Source organism: Chelonoidis abingdonii, chromosome 2 (assembly GCF_003597395.2).
Source record: "Chelonoidis abingdonii isolate Lonesome George chromosome 2, CheloAbing_2.0, whole genome shotgun sequence".
NCBI lineage: Eukaryota > Metazoa > Chordata > Testudines > Testudinidae > Chelonoidis > Chelonoidis abingdonii.
The window spans coordinates 4,620,564-4,643,705 of NC_133770.1; the positions used below are offsets into that span (position 1 = coordinate 4,620,564).

At 41.3% G+C, this 23,142-nt stretch overlaps 1 protein-coding gene across 1 annotated transcript in view; it reads left to right on the forward strand.

Annotated features, from left to right (window-relative positions):
• Positions 1–23,142, forward strand: part of SMARCC1 (SWI/SNF related BAF chromatin remodeling complex subunit C1) — a 198,748-nt gene that overhangs the window by 98,012 nt on the left and 77,594 nt on the right. Inside the window, 2 exon segments of the mRNA XM_075061930.1 lie at positions 11,120–11,378; positions 12,145–12,306. Of these exon segments, the coding sequence (XP_074918031.1) occupies positions 11,120–11,378; positions 12,145–12,306 (421 nt within the window).

Genomic DNA, 23,142 nt, shown 5'->3' on the forward strand with positions numbered 1-23,142 from the left:
CCTTCTCCCATAGGTTACTAGGCCTCTTACCTCATGATTATTAGCATATATGTCAATTAGTTACCATGGCATTCTTGTGGTCAGAGATCTGCGATAATCCTAATTTAAAATATCCCAAGATGGTATAAACTAGCATGTTGTGATTACCTGTCAGCAGTTTAGTCATTACAGCATCCTGTCTTATGATACCTTATGATCTAGGGTTCCTCCTGGTTAACTGCTTATGCTAAGGTTTTTGGGCCTTATGGAGTGTTTAACTATGTTAAACATAGTTACGTGCCTTGTAGGCTCATTACATCGTTGCTTTAGCTTATACCTATGCCTTACCTCGCAAATACCTATACCTATACCTGTAAACAGAACCCCCCCCGACTCCCTCACGTCCCATACAGAGGGTATCAAGAGGCAGATCAGCTGCCACTCCAGTTCATCTTCGCTGCCCTAGGCTTGAGATGGAGTGGCAGTATCTGCATCCCTCAAATCTTTTCTAAAAATTTTGAGAGTAGTTTTTAATAGTTACTAGAGCTAGTGTGTTTTGACGTCAGGCAATTTGTTGTATTAGTCATAGTTATCAGGTTTTTTGAGAATTTACTTCTTTACACCTCCCCTGTTTTCTCCCCTTTCATTTGTCAAAAGCTTTCTTATTTAGGGATGATATCTCACACAAAATCTCCTGGTTTGAAGTCTTGCACCTCTTGTGAGAGAGCCTTTCCCTAGAATGACTGATACTCTGGGTCTGTTTGGTCTGGAGGAATCATATATGCCAGCAAAGTGTGGAATATGCAAGTCCTTTTCTAAACTAGATGGACAAAAAAAAGTCCAGGGAAGGCATGTTTAAAAGTGAATCTTCTTGGACTTATTCTATGAGGTTCCATCATTGTTAGGCCCATTCCATCAGAACTCTGGAGGCTTGAGCTCTTTTTTTTTTTTTTAATTCCCAATATTGACACTTAAAAAGCTACCACCTGGGGTTCCATACATAGCTTGCTAGACATCCTGCTTTGGCAGAGGTGTCCAGAGTGGAAGCTTCTTTCAGTAGAACAGTCCGTCACTCTCTGTTTGGGTAAGACTCTAAGCTCTGATCTCCTTATTCAGGTCGCTGTTTGGGGCTCATCTCAAATAGTCAACATAGAAACAAGGATTCAAAGAAGTTACTTATCTGTATAGTAACTAGTGTTCTTTGAAATGTATAGTGCATTTGTGTGTTCGACAACCTGCCCTCCTTTCTCTCTGCTTAGGAGTCCTATTACATGTCAGGGCTCTGCGATAGAGGGAGAACTGGAGTGGTAGTTAGACCAGCTTCACTGTTTGTACTGTTGGCAGGAAGGTGTTCAGGGCACATGCACGGACCAGACATTACTAGCAAAAATGTCTGATCCTGGCACATGAGCACATGTGCACTTTGAGTGGAATACACATCTGGATAATACATCTTGAAGAATTCCAGTTACTGTACAGGTAAGTAATTTTTCTTTGATAAGAATATGAGAATGGCCATACTCGGTCAGACCTAAAAGTCCGTCTAGCCCAGTATCCTGTTTTCTGACAGTAGCCAATGCCTAGAGGGAATGAACAGAACAGGTAATCATCAAGTGATCCATCCCTGTTGCCTATTCTCAGCTTCTGGCAAACAGACTACGGACACCATCCTGGACCTATCCTCCATGAATTTATATAGTTATTTTTTTAATTCTGTTATAGTGTTCGCCATAATAACATCCTCTGGCAAAGTGTTCCACAGGATGACTGTGCATTCTGTGAAGAAATACTTCCTTCTATTTGTTTTTAACCTGCTGCCTATTAATTTTATTGGGTGACCCCTAGTTCTTGTGTTACGAGACAGAGTAAATAACACCTCCTTATTTACTTCCTCCACATGGTCATGATTTTACAGACCTCTGTTATATCCCCCCTTAGTAGTCTCTCTTTTCTGAGCTGAAAAGTCCAGAAGCTGTTCTATACCCCTAATCATTTTTTCACCCTTTTCTGAACTTTTGCCAATTCCAGTATATCTTTTTTGAGATGGGACAACCACATCAGCATGCAGTGTTCAAGATGTGGGTGTGCTATAGATTTATATAGACACAATATATTTTTTGTCTTATTAGCTATCCCTTTCTTAATGATTCCCAACATTCTGTTCGCTTTTTTGACTGCTGCTGCACATTGAGTGGCTGTTTTCAGAGAACTATCCACAGTGACTCCAAGATATCTCTTGACTGGTAACAGCTAATTCAAAACCTTTCGTTTTATAGGAATAGTTGAGATTGTTTTCCAGAGTGCATTACTTTGTATTTATCAGTATTGAATTTCATCTGCCATTTTGTTGCCCGCTCATTCAGTTTTGTGAGATCCCTTTGTAACTCTTAGTGGTCTGCTTTGGACTTAATTATCTTGAGTAGTTTTGTATCATCTGCAAATTTTGCCACTTCACTGTTTACCCCTTTTTTCCAGATCATTTATGAATATGTTAAGTAGCACTGGTCCCACTACAGATCCGATGGGGGACACCACTATTTACCTCTTTCTATTCTGAAAACTGACCATTTATTCCTTCCCTTTGTTTCCTATCTTTTAACCAGTTAATAGTTACCGATCCATGAGAAGACCTTCCCTTTTATCACGACAGCTTACTTTGCATAAGAGCCTTTGGTGAGGGATCTTAGAATCATAGATTAGGGTTGGAAGAGACCTCAGGAGGTCATCTAGTCCAACCCCCTGCTCAAAGCAGGACCAGCCCCAACTAAATCATCCCAGCCAGAGCTTTGGCAAGCCAGACCTTAAAAACCTCTATGTATGGAGATTCCACCACCTTCCTAGGTAATCCATTTGTGAAATAGTTTTTCCTAATATCCAGCCTAGGTCTTCCCCACTACCACTTGAGACTATTGCTCCTTGTTCTGTCATCTACCACCATTGAGAACAACCTAGCTCCATCTTGTCAAAAGCATTCTGAAAATCACTTTCTGAAAGTAAACTATATCCACTGGATCCCTCTTGTCCACATGCTTGTTGACTGCCTCAGTGAATTGAGTTTTGAAATGGGGGTAGCTTCTTAAAAAGTCACATATGTGAAATGGAATAAGACAGTTGAGAGATCCCATGCAGTTTAGAACTATGGGTGGTGGGGCTGCCATTCTTGAATTCATAAGAATATCTTTATATAAAATGTGCTTTAACTTCCAGTAATATGTGACTCATGTATCTGCAGCCCCAGAATCCTATTATGTGCCTGAGTGTATCTTACAATGCAATGAGGTCTTGAGGCAAACAGATAGTTGAAAACGTGGTTTTATACTATGAAAGAAATGCCCTTGGAGTGATATGTATATATTTGCAAGTAAGGTGAATGCTGTGAAGTTCTGATAATGTTCACAGCTCCCCAGCTATGCCACAAGGTGTTGGAGGAAACTGCGAACATTCCTTTTTGAAGCGTGTCTGTTCCTGGAATACAGATGATTCTGTTACATGTTGACTAATTTTCACTTTCATCACTATAAATAGGGGAAGCAAGTTAAGAAGTGGCCACCTAGTCATGTAGTTGTATAGCAAAACCATAGTACGAGTTAACATGCTATTGAGACTCTAGACCAGCGTTTCTGAAATGCGATCACTGTGGCTACATGTGGCCACCAGGGGCTCTTCTTGCGGCCATAGCCTCCTGGAGACTGATTGGGGGGGGGCGGGAGGGAGTACAAAGTAGTGGCCCCTCCCCCTCCCTGTTGCCCCTGGATGCACCGCCTTGGTGTTGATTGCTGGGGCCACCAGCCCAGGGGTCAGGCTCTGGAGACATCTGGAGGAGCAGGCAGCTGGTGAGTTCCCCACCTTCTATGGGGAAGTTGAGTTCAAGCTTTGGGCTTCAACCCTGGGCGGCGGGGTGGCAGGCTCTGGCTCTGGGGCTTTGGGCTACAGTCCCAGGCTCTGGCTGCGCAGCCACACGGCCCTCCCTGCCCTACCCCCATTGTCTCTGGCCCTGCTGCTTCCACCACCCCCCCCCCCCCCCCTTCCAAGGCTTAATTTGTCCCCAGGCGTTCCAGGGCTGATTAAGTTTGCTGTGATAAGTGATACTTGTATGTTGGTTAATATCACATCTCACAGCAGACCTACTAGCTAGCAATGGATACATTACAATGATTTGAACATGTACATGTCCATATTTATTTGTTTTTCCTAAAGTTAATTAAATTTTGTAGGAAAAAATGTGAGAGCAGCTGCCAGCAAGAGTTGGTGGCTGCACTCCGAAGCCACCACAAAATTTGTCCTGAGAACCCCTGCTCTAGACTGCAGAACTGTACTTTAATGTGTTCTGATAGACTTCTGGAAAAAGCTTAAGGCAGTGGTCCGCAATGCGGTGCCCGTGGGTGCCATGGCGCCCGCCAGGACATCTATCTGTGCCCCCGTACTGGCCAGTGGACAAGCATCTACCGAAATGCAGCAACATCAAGAGGCGTCGCCGCCGAAATGCTGATTTTTAGCGGCGACACCTCTTGACGTTGCTGCGTCTCGGCGGCGTTTCGGCGGATGCTTGTCCGCCAGCCACAGTCCTAGTGGCTCGTCATCTGGTGCCCACCAGCCAAAAAAGGTTGGGGACCACTGGCTTAAGGGAATGAGTGCAAGAAGGCAGGGTTAAGTTGACTCTCTATAAATAAAGTCAATAATACGTTCTGTTTTGGTGCAAACTATCCGGTCTGTCCCCCAAAACTGACTGGAACTAGAGCTGTTGACTCACATATTAACACTTCTGTTATGGGTTCCATTGTGATAATGCTAATGAGCCCTGATCACATAGCCACAGTCTCACAGTGCTAGGTGCTGTGTAAACATGTAATGAACATGAGGGTCCTAGGCTTTCTCCTGTGGCTTAGGGCAGGATTTTTCTTATTTACTAGTGGTTTGTCCAGTCTAGGTTTAAGTCTTCGGTAATAGAGCTCCCATCATTTCCCTTAGAAATCTTTTTCATTACCTATAGAGAAGGTTCTCCTTTCCGTAATACCTTCCCTTTACTCCTGGCTGTAGCCTTGTGTACTACAATTATGTAATTTAGGGGCCTCATTTTAAAAGAAAAAGAAAAGAAAAACTACCACTACGCTTCTTAAAACTGACCCGCACTAAGAGCCAGCAGTGCTTGGCAATAGAGGAAGATGGACGTGTCAGCTGTGCTGTGTGTTAATGCAACACAAGAGCAACTAGTTGATTGCCATTTGGGGGGAAAAAGTGGAAAGTGAGCAAACCAGGAAAAGCCTTTATAGGGAATAGAGAAAAACAAGAAGTACAATGATCTTGGCCTAAAGGAGCTGTCAGTTTTGAAACTATTTCTGTGGTATTATCGTCCTTCTTTGTGTGTCTAATGTAATGGTGCTCATACCTATTTATTTATTCCCATTTTATGATAGTTAATCAGTACAATAATCCAACGCTACCATTTTCTGAACTTGCCTGTACTATACTACTAGCCAAATATAGAAGCTTTATATATTCCAGAATTGTACTACTTGCCATGCAAACAGAGTATTATTGGGTGATTTGTCTAGGTTTTTTAGTGATGTCACCACTTGTCAAAAACCCCACTACCAAGTTCTGAGATCATAAGGAAAACCAGGGACCCTTAATTTCAACAGTGCAGTGTACGTCATACTCTGACTCTTAATATCCACCACACCTATGTGAATAAGCAAAATTTATTAAAAGGCTTCATAGAACTGGAAGTGTATTCAGTAAAACAGATTTAGTTCTTTTCTCATGTTACAGATAAACATGGCCTGTGGCCCAGATAATTTATATAGTACCATATAATAAGCTGGGTTTACAGCGCAAGAATAGCTAAGTAGCAGTTGATATTGGGCATATACCGTATAAACATAAGACTATTAATACTTCATCATAAATAATAGAGATATTTCCGTGCTTATCAGCCTTGACACACACACAATTTATGCTGTAGTTAATTTCTTTAATTATAATTCGACACAGTTATTACTTTGGATTAAACATGCTGGTGGAGTAACTTTCAACCAATATTCTATTGTCAGTTTCCTTAGCGATAGTTAATACCTTCACTAGCATGGAATGTTATAGCTCCACTAGAATGGAAGAGAAATAAGAATGACTTGTGAGCAAAAACAAAATCTGGATTGCAAATCCAACATTGCAACACCTCACTGCAGTAAATAAAGTGGTTTGTTTGGTTAAAACTGATTGGAATGGATGGTGATCCAGGCATGATCCATTGATTTATCGTAAAAAGGTGCAATACTCGTATGGTGTCCAAAAAGGCAAGAAAATATCCCAGTGGAATAATCCAAATAAACATCACCCCAAATTCAGCAAATGCTTATTAAACAAGGAATGAGTCTTGAGCCCATGCTATTTGTTCAGTCTTCTTGGTTTTTAGCCTATAAATAAAACAGTACAGAGGAGATCGGTTCAAGCTTCAGTGATCCTGCTACAACAAGCCAACTCCATCCAATTAAATCCTCAGGGTAGCTTTGGGCAAATATGTGCAGTAAAGTTCCAAAGAAAAAGTCTTATCCAAGATAGTTATTGCCCTACTATCCATAGACTGAATGGCTGGAGGGACAAAAATCTGCTTCTCTCCCTAGCATCTTAATTTGCCATTTTTTCACTTGTATCTCAGTCTAGCACTGTATGCCTTGCATTGCTACAAGATCATATTCAGCAGTTCATAATAAGGGCAAATGTTTTGGGAAGTTAAACATTAGTTTAACAGAAAAATAAGCAATAAAAGTAGAATGCACTGAATCGTATTATGCAAAAATACAGCCTGGCTAGCTTTCTAACATGATAAAAGAGGAGTATAGCCAGCGGTAATTAGATGAAATTAGGGAAAGAAATTTATAGCCTGAATATAAGGAAATTCTGCTTGATGCTGAGATCTTCTAAATTGTGGAAATGTTTTCCAAGGAAAGTAACAGAAGCCCCATTGCTTGGGACATTTAAATTTGAACTGGACAAAGCACAGGAGAACAATACCATGAAGAACAGCCCTGCATTGGTGCCTGTAGTATGGACCAGATGACCAAACAAAATCTGATTTCCTGGTGTTATTTCTCCTTTCCATGGTATCTTTTAAAAGAACCTTAGCTTTTGGTACTGATTGCCTAGTTTACGGTTTTAGACATTTTCATAATTCATGTTGCCCTTCTCCTTCTGGCTTCTTAAGTTATGGTGACAGGGAACCTTTGCTCTCCTCTGAAGTATTAAATAGGAATTTGTTTGTATTGCATTTGTCCACCTAATCTTGCTTCCTACACTTTGGGTGGAGGGTACAGCAGTGGACGGAGGTCATTCTGAAGGTCTCTTTACTACGTCGCGCTACACTAGTTTTAAACTCTGCAAGAGAAACTGATTCAAAAGTTTCGACAAGGCAAAACTAAACCACTTTTAAATAATCATACAAAACAAGACCTTAGGCCACCTGGTGTGGATGTATTTCTTCAAGTTGGTCAATGCACAGCAAATCTATAACATTTCAATTTTCAGCTCAGCTATCCATCTGGCTAGTCTCTTTTCACATTTTCCAAAGTGCTCCTCGCGTTGCATTTTACATAGCTGACTCAGAATTCTTGACAGCCCAAAGTGTCTTGTGACAGAAGATGACCATGGCTTTGATTACAACAATTACAGCTGAGGCTATTGCAGCTGCAAAAACACTTCCTTACAGACTTATGAGGGCAGTACTCCAGTCTGGAAAACAATTCATTCTAGAGTTCTTGGATTTAAAAAAATGTATGTATAGTGCTAGTGAAAGGTGCTATATTTATAGTCCTGGAGACTGATGTCCTCTCTACCCACAAGACAAGTTACAGCATATCCTACACTTGTACAAGCTTCCCTCCCTTTAGTCCTAAATTGGAATAACTGCCTCACAGGGTGAAAGTGATTGTTTGGTCTCTGGTCCATTTAGTCCTTGACACCTCTGTTAAAACTTCCAAGATCTTTTTACTTTTTGCACTTGTGTCTTGGAGCTCTCGAGAATATTCTATCTAAACATTTGATGCACCCATCCCCATGCTATCGAAGTACCTTGTGGAAATGGATAAGTCAAGTCCATTTACAGCTGATCTACCTTTTGGGTCTCACCTCTTCCCTGCATGTAAATCTTTCTTGTATGGGAGAGGGAGGAATGTAAACCAGAGAATCTTGCAAGTTGTCCTGAAGGTGAAGAAATTTCTGGTAGTTTGAATGTCTTGTGGAAGGCAGTTTAAAAGCTGCTGCGCTGCTGATTTCTCTTGCTCAGACTTTCACCTTTATAATGGGTGTGATCGAGTCTTTTTTGAGTAATATAACTGTCATGGGAAGTCATGGATGTAGAGAGAGTGATCAGTGCTGAGGTAGTCTGAGCCCAGTCTATGAGGGCTCTAACAAGAACCTTAAATAAGAACTTGTGATAAGTTTATGAGGACTGTAATATAATATCCACAGGATCAGGTGAAGGGCTCACATCTACCTGTTTGGAAGATAGGTTACTGCATTTACAGCTAGCTGAAGCTTTTTTCAAGGCACTAGTTGTTTCCAGGTACAGTATATTTCAGTAGTTCATCATGGAGGTTACAAAAGGATTTGGAATACTGTGCCTAAATTGATATCCATTTGGGTAAGTTTTTGACTCATGGCCTGTTAAAGATGGAAGAAGATGGTCTGGTAGATACCGCTATTTGTGAATCCAGGAGCAGTGAAAGAAGGAACTAGCAGGATCAATAGGCTGCAAACTGTTTTGATGAATGGAGGACAGATCCCTCATTTCAGATTGGTGACAGATTTCACTGGATCTTCAGAATACTTCCATCTTCCACTAGCATTGTTTCCATCATGTCTGGGTTTATCTTCTCCTGGTGCTTTTCATTCAGATGCTGACACACCTTTTAGGCACTGGGACAGTCCTGAAGAATAAGTAGAGCTGGGTGACATCTGTATACTGTTAAGTGAGACTGTGTTTTCTCACTGCCTTCCATAGTGATTTTAAATATGTAATCAATGTGATGGAATAGTGGACAGAGTCTTGTAGTACTCCACAGCTGAGGGTTCTAGATGTGAAAATGGGGGATCAGAAGAAGGATATGAACCAACTCCTAACATTAGCGCTCACCACTGCAAAGTTAAGGTGGTCCAGCAGTATCTCATAATCAACTGTGTTGAAAGCTGATGAGAGATGAGCAAGGAATCTTAGTATGGATCTTGTTTGTGTATGTGGTGGCCAGGAGGAAATCTTCCATCAGTTCAGCACGTGCTGTTTCTGTACCATATCCTCAGGTTGGACCTTTGGTCTGACCCAGTAGGGCCATTCTTATGGGTTAAACACCCAATTGGGAGGAATGTTGGATATTGGCGGAGGCAGGTGTAGTTGGGAGATGGCTGTTCCCTGGCTTCTGTAAATTTGGTGACAGTGATCAACATCTTAGGTGGTGATCAGATCATAGAATGCTTCAAGGTAGATAGCTGACTTTTCTGTAAAGGAAGGCATTTTATTTTGCCCAAGGACCTTTTTGCCTTTTTGGCTATCCACGTCTGGCGGGAATCCGAATTGCATGTCATCATTTGAATTTCCTCCACATCTTCAAGGACTCGCTGTTGTATAACGACCAAGGTCTGGGAAAGTTAGTATACCAGTGGTCCAGTGTCTAATCCCCATCACTTGGGATTCTGATAAATTATTTCAGATGCAGGAGATCTTGTCCACAAAGCAGACTACTTTGTGGACAAGATCTCCTGCATCTGAAATGTGGTTCAAATACCTCTTCTCTTACCAAAGATTAATTAAGGGATCTAATAATCTCTCGACACTTCATTCTGATACTTCAGTTCTGAACACAGGATTTTCCTTACCATTTATAGTCTAATAAATGTGCTCTGTAAATATAGCCACACTGACAATCTGTTGCTTCTGATACACCAAGATCCTCACCTTACAACTCATGGATTCTGTCTAGTTGCCAGTGATCAAGAATGTTCTGTAGTCTTATTTCTAGGCTGTTAAGAAAAATTAGACTTATCTGTATAGCTCATTTTATGGTTGTATCACTGGTATCCTTCAACATGCTGCCAAAATTATTTGCATTAACAGAGTTTTGTTAGTCTTAAAATTTACAAGGCCGCCATTAATTTAAAAATCAAACTCCTGTCTGAAAACTTTTACCTACCTTTTTTAGTAGATTGTAACTAAGATAATGGGGAAAAGAAACATTTTCTCATCTTTTCATGTTTTGCTTTGTTCAGCTGATAGCACTTTGTGTACAGTCAATTGTTTACATTGTAGTAATACCAATCAGGTTCAGGGCCAGGCCCCATTGTGCTAGCACTGTACACACACAAAATAAGACAGACCCTACCCCAAACGGCTTATAATTTTTAGCATATGATGAGAAAGAACTTGAGGAGAAACCTCATGGAGGGTGTAGGTCTGGGAGGGAAAAGGCAACAGTGAAACTAATATGTTAGGTGTAAGCAACACTCTATTCCCCTTTATAGTCGATCAGTTTTCCCTGTTTGTGTTAGTCTTTCACACAGCAGCAAGGAAAGGGAAACACTTTTAAAGTTAAGAAAATAAGGTGTGTCTAACCAAAAAATTGGTAGGAGCACATGAAACTACTTAATTTTGTTTTAATTAACGAGGTTCCAAGTTCATGATGTTCCTTTAATGTGAGAGAGAATTTTTCTTCAGAAATATTAACAACAACTTCCATTTCTTTCACTCTCCTTTGCTGTAGTCTGTTGCAAATGTTGGTGTGTTCTCATTTTAGGTTGTGTTGACTCACAAATTAAACAATTGTTTTGTAAAATCTTTCAAGTTTTTGAGATGGTAATTAGCAAACAGAGAATCAGAGGTGTGTGTGTGAGCACAGAATAGAAGACCAGAATTATACTGTTTAGCAGTTCCCATAGCCCATAAATTCAACTTAGTGTTTAAGTGAGAGGCCCTCAACTGTCTAAACAAGTGTTTATGAAAAATCAATGTGTATATACTCTTTCACATAGTTCCCCTTTCTTGATTCACTGTTCTGTTTGTCACCAGAATGGATGGTGGTGAGAACGAAAAAACTTGTGTATACGTAGCATTATTAGCATTATTTGCAAAACAGTTCTTACTCTTCCTCTGTTGCAGGCTCTGGAGATGTACAAAGATGACTGGAATAAAGTCTCTGAGCACGTTGGGAGTCGCACCCAGGATGAATGCATTCTCCACTTTCTGAGACTTCCCATAGAGGACCCTTATCTGGAGAACTCTGATGCATCCTTGGGCCCATTGGCTTACCAGCCTGTACCTTTCAGCCAGTCTGGAAACCCAGTGATGAGCACTGTTGCTTTTTTGGCATCTGTGGTAGATCCTCGGGTGGCATCAGCTGCAGCTAAAGCTGCTTTAGGTATGGGGCCGCTATGACTGTATCTTTCCTTATGATTTTGTCTGACATAGTGTAACTTTGTGCTTGGTTGCTGGCTTTGCCTTGAGCTTTAGAAAGATCAGCTGCTATCTTTAGGGTTCCTTCAAAATGCAGCTTAACATAAGTTGAAAACAGAAGCAAATACCTATAAAATTATTCAGGGAGGAGTTACCAGTATGGTTATTGTCTGTTTTGCATTTTACTAATGCTAGACTAGATGACGTATTGAGGTCTCTTCCAGTCCTACACTTCTATGATTCTATGAACTATTAATTGGTTTGTAAAGCACGACATACTTTTTATCATTTTGTTTAAATGTACATTACATTAACAAATACTGCTACAGTGTTAAATCACTTATTTGGAATCTTGTACAAAAAAGATAAACATAAAGATCCTAGCAGTCTATTTTGGTTCTATTAATTTTAACTTGTTGCTTTCCTGGTTATGTTATGTAATCGTGATTGGATAGAATAGTTCTTGCATACTCAGTAACCGGTTATCTTCTTTTCTGTAGATAGAATAAATGTACTAGTTTGCATATGTATAGTTTGGAAGAGATGTTAACTCTAACTACTGCTAACTATCACATTTAAGGGAGGGAATGAGCTTCCTTATGTTATAAGTGAGGAGGAACTTCAGAACATATTGAGAATTCACTTTGTCATTGTATTTATGTGAGTCTGTGAAAACTGATTATTTTTGACATGTGACGTGTCATAATATTTTTTCTTTAATTCTTTAACAGAGGAATTTTCTCGGGTCCGAGAGGAGGTACCACTGGAACTAGTTGAAGCCCATGTCAAGAAAGTGCAGGAGGCAGCAAGAACCTCTGGGAAGGTGGATCCAACATATGGACTAGAGAGCAGCTGCATTGCTGGAACAGGTCCAGATGAGCCAGAGAAGCTTGGTAGGTCATAAGTTTTGAATGCAGAAATTTTTGCAAATCAGGTTTATCTTTAGTACTTTTTTTCAGCGAGAAACAAGCATATATATTTTCTATATAGAATATAGTAAAAACCTGAATCTGTTAATCTTTAGTATACTATCTCTCTCTTCTTTGTTCCCACCCTCACTTCTTCTGTCCCTTTTAGGTCAGAAAGAGATCTGGACAATTATAGAACAAATAATTGTCAGCAATAAGTCTTGCATATGGCTTATCATAAATCTGTTTTGTGTTAACAGTTCCTGAAATGTTGAAGCTAAAGGTAGGACACATTTGTCATTAGCAAAATTAGACGTTAGTGTTCAATAGCATTTAGTCTTTTGACTATAAACATTTTTATAATATACAGCTTTCCTGCAGGGAACTTGGGCTACATTGTAATGTCACCCATTTATTTCTATTGCTAACATTTTAATATAGAAGGTTTTCAGGTTTTGCTGATGCAAAAATCTTAAACATTTATATAAAAGAGTAAGTAACAGGTAGCTGACATGATTCATTGGTAGTTGTTAGATGTGTGTTAGACCAAACGGTACTCTTATTGACACAGTCACTGATATGCACAATTGTAAGAGATAAAAGGAGACCAGATAAAAGTCTATAGCATAATGGATGGTCTACAGAAGATAGATTGGGAGCTTCTGTTCTCCCATTCTCATAACACAAGAACAAGAGGACACTGAGTGAAATTAAAAGGTAGGAAACTAAAAACTGATAAAGAAATTCCTTTTTACACAACACATAGCTAGACTGTAACTCATTGTACAGGAAGTTGTTGAGGCCAAGAACTTAGCAAGGTTTGGAAGGGATTGGACACGTATATAGGTAATTTACAGTATCCAGAGTTCTCATAATAAATTCTAACCATTTAGAAAGGAATATTGAATTGCATGTTTCAGGGTTTAAGCCAATGTCTATCAACAGTTGGGATGAAACCTAGTCCAGGGGATAGATTATCCCACATCTGCCTACTGCAGAGTTCTCACACCTACCTCTGAAGCCTTCAGTACTGGACAAGATGGGCTTTGGTTCAGATCCAGAATGTCACTTCATATGTTCCTGTATACAAGACTCAGAATGAAAACCCTATTTCTTGGGAGATAAAAAAGCAAACTAGTGCAAAACAATTAAATATTCCAGAGGGAACAATTGTGCATTGACCCCACTGGTAATAAGGTTGGTTCAGACCAGATGAGACATAATGCCTTCCATCTCTTTTGGAAGTTATGATAAAACCAACTGGATTGTATGACTTCGTCAAAATGTAAGTACAGAACACCCATGCTGAGAGAGGGAGGGAGGATCATTACATAATGTTTTTTTCTTCATTTCCACTCTGTTTTCATGACTTCCTGCCCCTGTTGTGGGTACAGAGTTAGACAACAGTAATGATGAGAAAACATTGTTTCATTAGAGCTGAACTGCACATGGACAGTGCATATTGGCTAGTAGTGCTTTTGTGTTGCATAGTTTGGGCCATTCTTAGATTTTTGAAAACTCTAATGTAGCTGTAACTGTCACAGTTGAGCTGAGTTTCTTATGTGCAGACACATTTGCTTACTGAGTTACTTCAGTAGATACTCTGGAATATAAGGCTAATATTTTAGGCTATGATTATTCATGTTACAAAAATTGTCCTCTTTAGCACAAATGTGTAGAGGCTATGCGGCTGTTTCAGCCTCCTAGAATACATGGAAAATCCCTATTTGAATCCCCTTTCCACTGAAAACTAACTTCTCTTTAAATCCCATTCTTAAATAGAGAATGTAAGTCATATAACTTAGTTTTCTATTTAGTTCCTTAAACCCTGCAGCATAGCTGCTCTTATTTCTTCCATTTGATTTACTACAGTGTGCCTGCAGGGACTCTGCTATATACCCACTAAAAAGCAAAAAGATTTTAATCTTTAAACATTCAGTAAAGATCTGGCAGCACTGTTAATGTTTGTCAGTAATTTTTTAATATCTCAAAATCTCTGTTCAGCATTGGTTGGCTGGTGTCTTATTCATCCTACCACAAATAATTTGAGACTGAATGTAGGGTTTGTGCCAGTGCAGCATGTCTCGTGACAGATAAAGCTGAGCATAGTGTAATCTGGGTAGTGTGCAAGCTTTGCCTCAAGCTCTGCCAGAACACCTCAGGCCTTACTTATGGTATCCCCCGTTCCTCCAGACATGAGTAGAGAGCACAGAATTGTGTGGTGTGTTTTTGAGGTGGGCTCATAGGAAGTAGGAGCACAATAGTGCACTTAATACCCACCTCTCTGTTTCATTCCGTAGTTGAAGTGTGTATATAAGTGTACCATGTGTGATGCTTATTTTTAAAAGGTACATAGATTTAAATTGGACCCTGTTTAGTTTAAACTAAAAACACTGCAGAATACCCCCTGAATTTCACATTACACTTGTCAGACTTTTTTTTAATACTGGAAACTGAAATTAGCAAGCTATTCCATAGTGCTCTTTCACCTCTTGTCAGTTCCACATGGTGGAGCAGGGCAGAGCTGACTTGGAAGAGCATAGAACTCTGAAATGACGTGACAAATACATGCTGAAAAATAAACATCATGGCATCTGGAATATCTCCTTCTCCATATCTGTGTCGCATTGTTTTGTCATGTGGAATTGACAAGAGGAGTAATAGCCCTCTAAATCCTGTAAAGGGGGAATAGTTTTATTTTTCTTATCTGAGAGTCTCATGTAAAACACATCTAAGTATTTTCCAGCTTGGACTGAGATTAAATTAGTGGTTATATTAAAATAATCAATGGATTTGTGCCTATTTTAGCTGGAGTAGTTACAATTTGATAGTAAGTCTTGTCCAGCAGGATTTGAGACAACAGGAGTGGACTTTTCTGAGGCCTGAGCCGTGACATTCCTTAGTTTTCCATCATTAGTATTGGACACTGGCCTGCCATTGCCCTTTTCTCCAAAAGGATACCCACTAGTTGCAAATACAGCCGTTTTGTAGCCTTTGCCATTTAATAAGGGGATGTGGAAAGCAGACAACCATAACATAATTCTTGTGGACTGGGTTCTATCTCCAGTACTGGCCTGTTATAGTTAATGGCATTTGTATTGGGCTGTGATTAATGGAATAAATTAGGACAACAGCAGACGGTTCTCCCTTGGGGAGCTTCACAACAAGAGTGAACTGGGTCACTCGACAATCTGCATGGCCTTTCACCTCAGAACAAATTTGCAGTGGAGGACGCAGAGGAAGAGTCTGCCAAGGTTGCACTTGCAGTATTGTTTTTTAATAAGATAAAGTATATCTGCATGGCATACGCCTACTGTGCTTGCATCTCTAGAACTGAAGTATTACACCTAAATATGTCACTCTTGAAAACTAAATTATCTATTTAGGAATATACTGTAATTAAGGTTCATTGATGTAGCCAAAAATAAAATTACAGCTCCAGTAGTCTTTTGAAAATTGTGTTTTTTATATTGATATATTTCAGTGTCACGTGGGAAATGTGATTGGTATAGACCAGTGTTTCTCAAACTGGGGTTGCTGCTTGTGTAGGGCCCTTTGTTTACCTGCCCCATCTGCAGGTCCGGCCAATCGCGGCTCCCACTGGCCACAATTCGCCACTGCAGGCCAATGGGAGCTACTGAAAGCGGTGGCCAGTAAGTCCCTCGGCCCACGCTGCTTCCAGCAGTTCCCATTGGCCTGGAGCAGCAACCCACAGCCAGTGGGAGCTGTGATCAGCCGGACCTGCGGACAAGGCAGGTAAACAAACCAGCCCGGCCTGCCAGGGGCTTTCCCTACACATGCGGTGACCCCAGTTTGAGAAACACTGGTATAGACAGTGGGAGCCACTGTTAGTCTAGAATTCTGACCTGTAATAATCTTTGTGGTTTGCTGTAGTCAAAGCTGACAGCCAGGATCCTTCACATCAATATCTAGAGCCCTTGTAGACAATTACAGAGTCTATAGTGGATCAGATCATTAACATGATAGATGCCATGAATCAAGGACATCCAGAATTCCCCTTCTGAATACACTGGGAGCCCTCATCTTAGGGATTTTTGTTCACTGTTACCTTTTGACATTATTACTGTCTAGACAGTATTTGGTCCTGCCATGAGGGCAGGGGACTGGACTCGATGACCTCTCGAGGTCCCTTCCAGTCCTAGAGTTTATGAATCTATGAATTAAGGGCAGGATCAAGCCCTTAATAATCAGCCTTGTCTTCCTATATTTCATGGTTTTTAAAGCATGTTTTAAACCAGTTTTGTTTGCACACATACTTTGCAAGATGCACATTGATGTTTACCCAGATCAACTGTGGGCAGGATTAAGTTCTAATTGCTTGTACAAAGAGCCACTTTGAATGCTAGAATCTTAAAGGTACATCCAGCTCCACTCTGGGCAGATGCAAGATGTCCAGACAAAAGCAGTTTCCTAAACCAACATTCATATGTTTGAGCTATCTTGTAAGCAATATAAAAATTAACTTCTGCATACATTCTTCAGAGCCTCTCTTGCTTTGCTTCAAACATTCCTGTCCCCAGATCCAGTAACAGCCCTACACTTTGTCCTCCCTGTCAGTCCTTGCCCACACACCTCTGAGGTTCGGGTTTTTGGAGCAGTGAGGCCTCATATCCGAGTGTTAAGTGAGTGTGGGGAGGAGGGAGAAAAAAGCAGCACCAGCAACCCCCAACATTCTTGTGTCAAGCCCTCCAGCTCAACACCTGCCCAACTTCTAGCAGAGAGCACCTCATCTAGCCCCCAAAACCTCCCACTGTATCATCAGAGGACCCAAACCCCACAATCAAATTTTGGCTGCAAAAAATTATTTTCATAAAGACTTTTTTTGATGGAATCCAGGAAAGTTGAGGTCATGAGCCCAAGAAGGTAAAGAACTACTGGATTTGATCACTAACCAGTTGGATGTGCACAGTGCTCTATATATTTCGCAATGTTGTTTACACACTTTGCAGCCAGGTACAGCCTTTGTCCATCTATATTAAACTTTGCAAATATTTTCATTAATAAAGTACACTGTAACTTGGAGATCTTGGTTTGGATGATGATGGTGAATGTTGAGTTTCCTGGATAGAGTTATAGTACTTTGTCTTTCTGTAATGGCTTCCATTCAAGGATCTCAAAGCACTACACCAAACATGAAGCAAACGTCCGTTCTGTTTTGTTCGGTTTCATACAGAGTTTTATCCTGCCCTCATTACTGTTCTAGCCAAGTCCCTTCCAGCAGTGGTTTATTCTTTCACTTTTCCACTTCACACAGGAAAAATTTGTGTGCGCTGCAGTGTTGTTCTGGTATGGTTGTGGTGGAGGGGTTTTTTTGTGTGTTTAGTGCTGTGTGTTAGAGAAGGCAGGTCGAAGAAGTTCACCTTGTACTTGGAGTGGTCGGTGGTGAGATTTGTGATGGCCCTTAGTTCCTGATGGACCTTGTTCCACGGTTTCAGATGAGCCCGGAAAGCTCTGTCTTCTGCAGTCTTCGCCCTTGTTGTAAAAAGTTCCACTGTGCCTGCGGAGTGGAATGGTCTATCTTGTCCTCATCTTAGAGGGTTGAGTGATCTTTATACTATGCCCAGGCCATGGAGTGCCTTGAGGGTAACGACCAAGTCCCTGAACTTGATATGATATTCTAAGGGAAACCAATTTAGAGAGCAGAGGACAGGTCTGATGTGCTCATGTTAACCTATGTTGCTGAGAAAATGCACTTCAACATTTTGTACTAGTTAGGGTTAACTTAAGAGCAGAAGGTTTGTTGCCCAAGTATATTGCATTGCAGCTGTCCAGACAGGGAGTTGACAAAGGTATGTATAACAGAGGCCATCAGCCTGGTCCTATCCATCGACCTGTCTGGTATGAGTGGCCCTATCAGAAGTTATGCTTCCATCAGCAAAGCTTTCAGGATCATGGGGAACTCAAGCCTTTCAGCCATTTCAAGGCACAATCCATGGGACTGATGTGAAACCTCAGACCTCTTCTACGTGTCTTGGCAACACTGAAAGTACCACAGATGAAACCAATGAAAACATTAAGGCCAGAACAGTGAAAACCTGCCATACCTTTTGTAACTCTAAAGCTGAAGAAACAGAAATCTTGTCCTCCAAACTAAACTTAGAGTATTCAACACCATTGTAACATCAACTTACTCTGTGGCACTAGAACTTGGAGATGACTTCTTTGAGTGATGTCCCCATGGGTGCTCCACTGTAGTTCCTTCTCTGCTGCACTTACAGTGGAGTCCCATGGGGGGGACACATCTTAAAAAACCTCAGTTACCACACAAAGTGAGTAACCCTTTCTTCTTCGAGTGAGGTCTCCACGGCTGCTCCACTGTAGATGCAGCAGAGAAGGAACTACTGTGGAGCACCCATGGGGACATACATGTTGAAGAATCTCAGTTACTGTACAAGATGAGTAACCCTCTCTTATTAAGATCTTACTACCTAAACTCCAGGCTTTCATAAACGGTTTTTAGACAATTCTTCAATATCAGATGACCAGGAAAAACATGACAAATTACAGAACAAAAATAGAGATGGCTAGGACATACATGGAGGAAAGAGCCAAATAACATAAAACAGACATTGGACTGGAACCCGCAGGTCAAGAGGAAACAAGGTAGACCAAGGAAATGCACAATAAAAACAGAACTGAAAGGAGATGGAAGCCAGTGGTGAATACGTGGAGTAGAGAGGCATAAGAGAGAGAAGGTGTGTTAAACTTCACCACCCTTGGTTTTATGAATGATTATGCCCCAGTTCCTATTGTCTGTGCACTTGAAAGTTTCACAGGCAGAATAAACACAGATAAGGGTGGTCGTTTTACCTTCTATATTTTTGGCAGGCAATGATTTCCCTTTCATCTGTGTGTGATTTGACTGAATGCAAACATTGCTAAAAAGAAGTAGTCGTGGAATATTTTACTCATTCATGTCCTTGCCAAGACCTCTCTCAGCTAATATAGTGCCTTTTGAGGACTGGTGATAACTAAGGCTACGTTTTAGCCGTGTATTTTTAGAAAAGTCATGGACACGTCACAAGCTGTAAAGAAAAATTCACAGCCCCATGACATGTCCATGACTTTTTTACTAAAAATACCCACTTGAACTAAAACTTGGGCAGGGGTGGCAACCACCACGGGTGCTGGGGGAGGTGACCCAGGACCCCCACTGTTGCAGGGGGAGGGAAGGTTGGCGGGGATGGCAGGGGCTTCCTACCCAGCCCCGCATCCCTACAGCTCCTAGGTGGTAGAAGCAGGGGCCAGGGCAGGGGCTACTCCAGCCAAAAGCTCCGGCTGCCACAGCTCCCATTGGCCAAGAACCGCAGCCAATGGGAGCTGCGGATGTGGGCAGTGTGTGGCACAGGGAGATGCACACCCCTGCCTAGGAGCTTCAGGGAGGCCCCCCACACCTTCGGAACGCCTGTCCCCCTAGCCCGTAGCTCCCTCCCACACACCCAAATTACTGCTGCTGAACAGCACCTGTCATTGCAGAGATCACGGAAAGTCACAGAATCCGTGATCTCCATGACACTTGCACCCTTAGTGATAACTATCCATCCTTTCTTAAAACGGACTCATGCAGTGTTCACAACTCCTTCACAAGCTTTCCGTGAACTACCCACTCTCCTCTGGGGAAAGTGTGCAGGTTTGTCGTGCTGAGCATGTAGAAGTGTCACAGAATACAAGTATGGGAAGCACTAACTATTGTGCATTCCTACCTTTCACTGAGCATGGAGGGAAAAAATGGTTCTGTTTACTAGCAAGATTGCCATACGTTTGAGCACGCAAATCAGTCCGACCACATCAGCCTTTTCATTGCTAATACATTGATTATCCAGAATCAATTTAGCGTTTGTTCATATTAAAGAGTATGTTATAATGAACTACGTAAATGGGTCCTATCGGTGAAAACAAACGGGGCCACCCTGATCTCAGGGCACCTATGAATTCTAAGTTTAAAAACATTTTAAAGGTAACTTTGCATTGGTTCATTCTGCTGATAGGAGTGGGGAGTTTATCTGGCCAGGCTGTCTCATGTAGCTTGCCGGCAACCTGATTAGAGAAATTAAACAAAGTTCAGACACTTTGTAATTTCCCTGTTGACTTGAAATCTGTTTCCCTTCTCCAGTTGTAGGGTTAAATGGCGCTTCCTTAGAAGCCAGTCATAGTTCCTCATCAGTAACCAATAGGTGTTGCTACCTAACTAGGCAGAGCTCCCTGTTCTTAGGGTTGTTTTACTATTAAGACTAGGAATATGATTCCTGGAGTGTGGGCGAGGTATGCTTTTGGGCTGGAGGTGCTGTGCTCCTCCTTGGGATGATGCCTTGCCTTGCTTGGTAGCTAGCTACCTCTTGCTGCTTAAGAACCATAATTTACTGATTCTGAAGGGAGAGCCATATAGTTTTTCCCCACACGTAAAAGATGATTGTTGTGATGCAGGACCTGCTAAAGAGGATTGTGGCAATAGAGACCCTTGAGGCCCTGTAATAGGGACCACTGAGCACCCCCTGTAGAAGGGAAGGAAGGTTATCACCATCAGTTTGTGATGGGGATACCCATGACCCAGAGGGCTAATTCCCATCTAAATTGTCAGTTTTGTATATTCTTCATTACCTGATCAGATTTTTTCTGCTGGTTTGCAATAAAATCAATAAGGGCCATGTCTGTATCTTCCTGGAATACAGGTATCCTTTATTTTATCAAAATATGATGTTTTCAGGTTCACATACCCTTCACATTTGGATGTCATTTTTATATTTTCTACCAGAGTCTAGTCTACTTATTACATAAACTTCATTTTAAAATTCCCACTACTATGGTAGTAAAAATGGCTTAAAATGTAGAGAGAGAAACCTGCATGAACTCAGATAAATTAAATTCAGTTTGCCCTGAAACTCATAGCAGAGACTTTTTCAGTTTCCTTTTTCATTTCATTCATTTAGTATTCCTGCATGCACCCATCAGTATAAGCAAAACATGTAAATGGTTCATGCCAGCTGGAGACCTGGAGTCACAACACTTCACTGCAAATAATGGCTCTGCAACCAATGTGATAAGACAATTTTCAAAAAACATCTACTACCTGGCTAAACTTGCCATATTGACTTTATTTGTTGTTAAAACAAAATTTTATTATTACAATCACGACTAGACAACCTAGGTTAATTCAGGAATTATAAACATGTGAAAATGCAATTTATAATGAAACTTAAGATATTTTCTTAGTAACCGAACATATCCATTTTTAGTCTCATTGCAGAGGTAAATATATTTTTGGAAGTTTAAGGAAAATTCTTTTAGTTTTGTAATGCAAGGGAGGGTGGGGAAAAACAAAATTCATAGTGGGGAAAGTGTAAGATTTGTTTGTGCCCTTTTTTTGTTGCTGAATTTTAAAACGTAAGGTATTTCTGGCAGTCTAGTCACACTGAGAACTAGTCCTTTACTTTTCAGCAAATACAATTTTGAAAAAGTAAACATGGGAATTGTGGTGTTGCCTCAATATAACATTACAACTAATAAGCGCATAAAGATTTAAATGTAGAAAACTTTATTTCTGAGTTGCAAATAGCCTATGAAATATTCTTTCAAAAAGAATAAATGTGTTTTATGAGTGAAATTTTTATGCCACTGCAAAGTTGGCATGCTATGCTGGGGGGAGCCTTTTTCCTGCAGATCTGATCGCCTACACCAGCTGGAAAGTGTGTATATAGTAGTTACTGCAAGAGCACAATGAAGTATTAGGGTATGGCTACACTTGGAATTTCAAAGCGCTGCTGCGGCAGCACTTTGAAGTGTGAGTGTGGTCAGAGCGGCAGCGCTGGGAGAGAGCTCTCCCAGCGCTGCACGTAAACCACATCCTTTAACGGGTGTAGCTTGCAGCGGTGGGAGCCACGCTCCCAGCGGTGCTGCCCTGATTACACTGACGCTTTACAGCGCTGCATCTTGCAGCGCTCAAGGGGTTGTTTTTTCAGACTCTTAGTTGAGAATGTGAACTCCACAAGCACAATAGATTAACTGCAAGGAGTTTGCATAATCAAACCAAAGAGCTCTGGATTTTGTACCAGGGGAGTTAGAGAGGAACAAGAACAAATTTAAATGCTCATTAGCAAAGTAAAGTCACGTTGCTTGTATGGTATATTTTCTGTTCATTGATTGCATCTTACACTTACACGGTAACTTGATAAAAAACTGCTTAACAGAATGGGATGGAGTACTATGTGTTCTTCTTCGAGTGGTTGCTCATATGCATTCCATTTAGGTGTGTGCGCGCCGCGTGCACAGCCATCGGGGCTTGTACTCGGTGCCGGGTGTCAACGCGCGCTCCATGGGAGCTGTCTGAGTCTAAGTTCCGCTCCTTTTGGGTACGGCGGCTTGAATGCCTTCAGATGGGCACTTAGACGTTAAGTGCGACTCTCCAGGCATTTTCAGTAGGAGTCGTGGGATCTCCTGTCGGCATCGGCCGATTACAGGGCGAACATTGCTTAAATCCCGGCGAGCCAGGCATGGCTTCGTACCGGGCACGGGGTAGGGAAAGTCCCAAACCGCCAAAATAACAACAATACACTAACTATTTTACTCAACTCTAACTAATTAACTATGCAAACGAAACGATTAACTAACAAAGAACAGCGATAAGCGAGTAGCTAGGGAAATGTGGAGGTCAGGCAACTGCACTCCACTGTTCCAACGACCAACACGGGCGTAAGAAGGAACTGAAGGGTGACGGTCGGCTGGCTATTTATGCGGCGCCGTCGGTGGCGCCACTCCAGGGGCGCCAGCCGACCGCCGAGTGTGCGTAGGGTAAAAGTTTCTCCG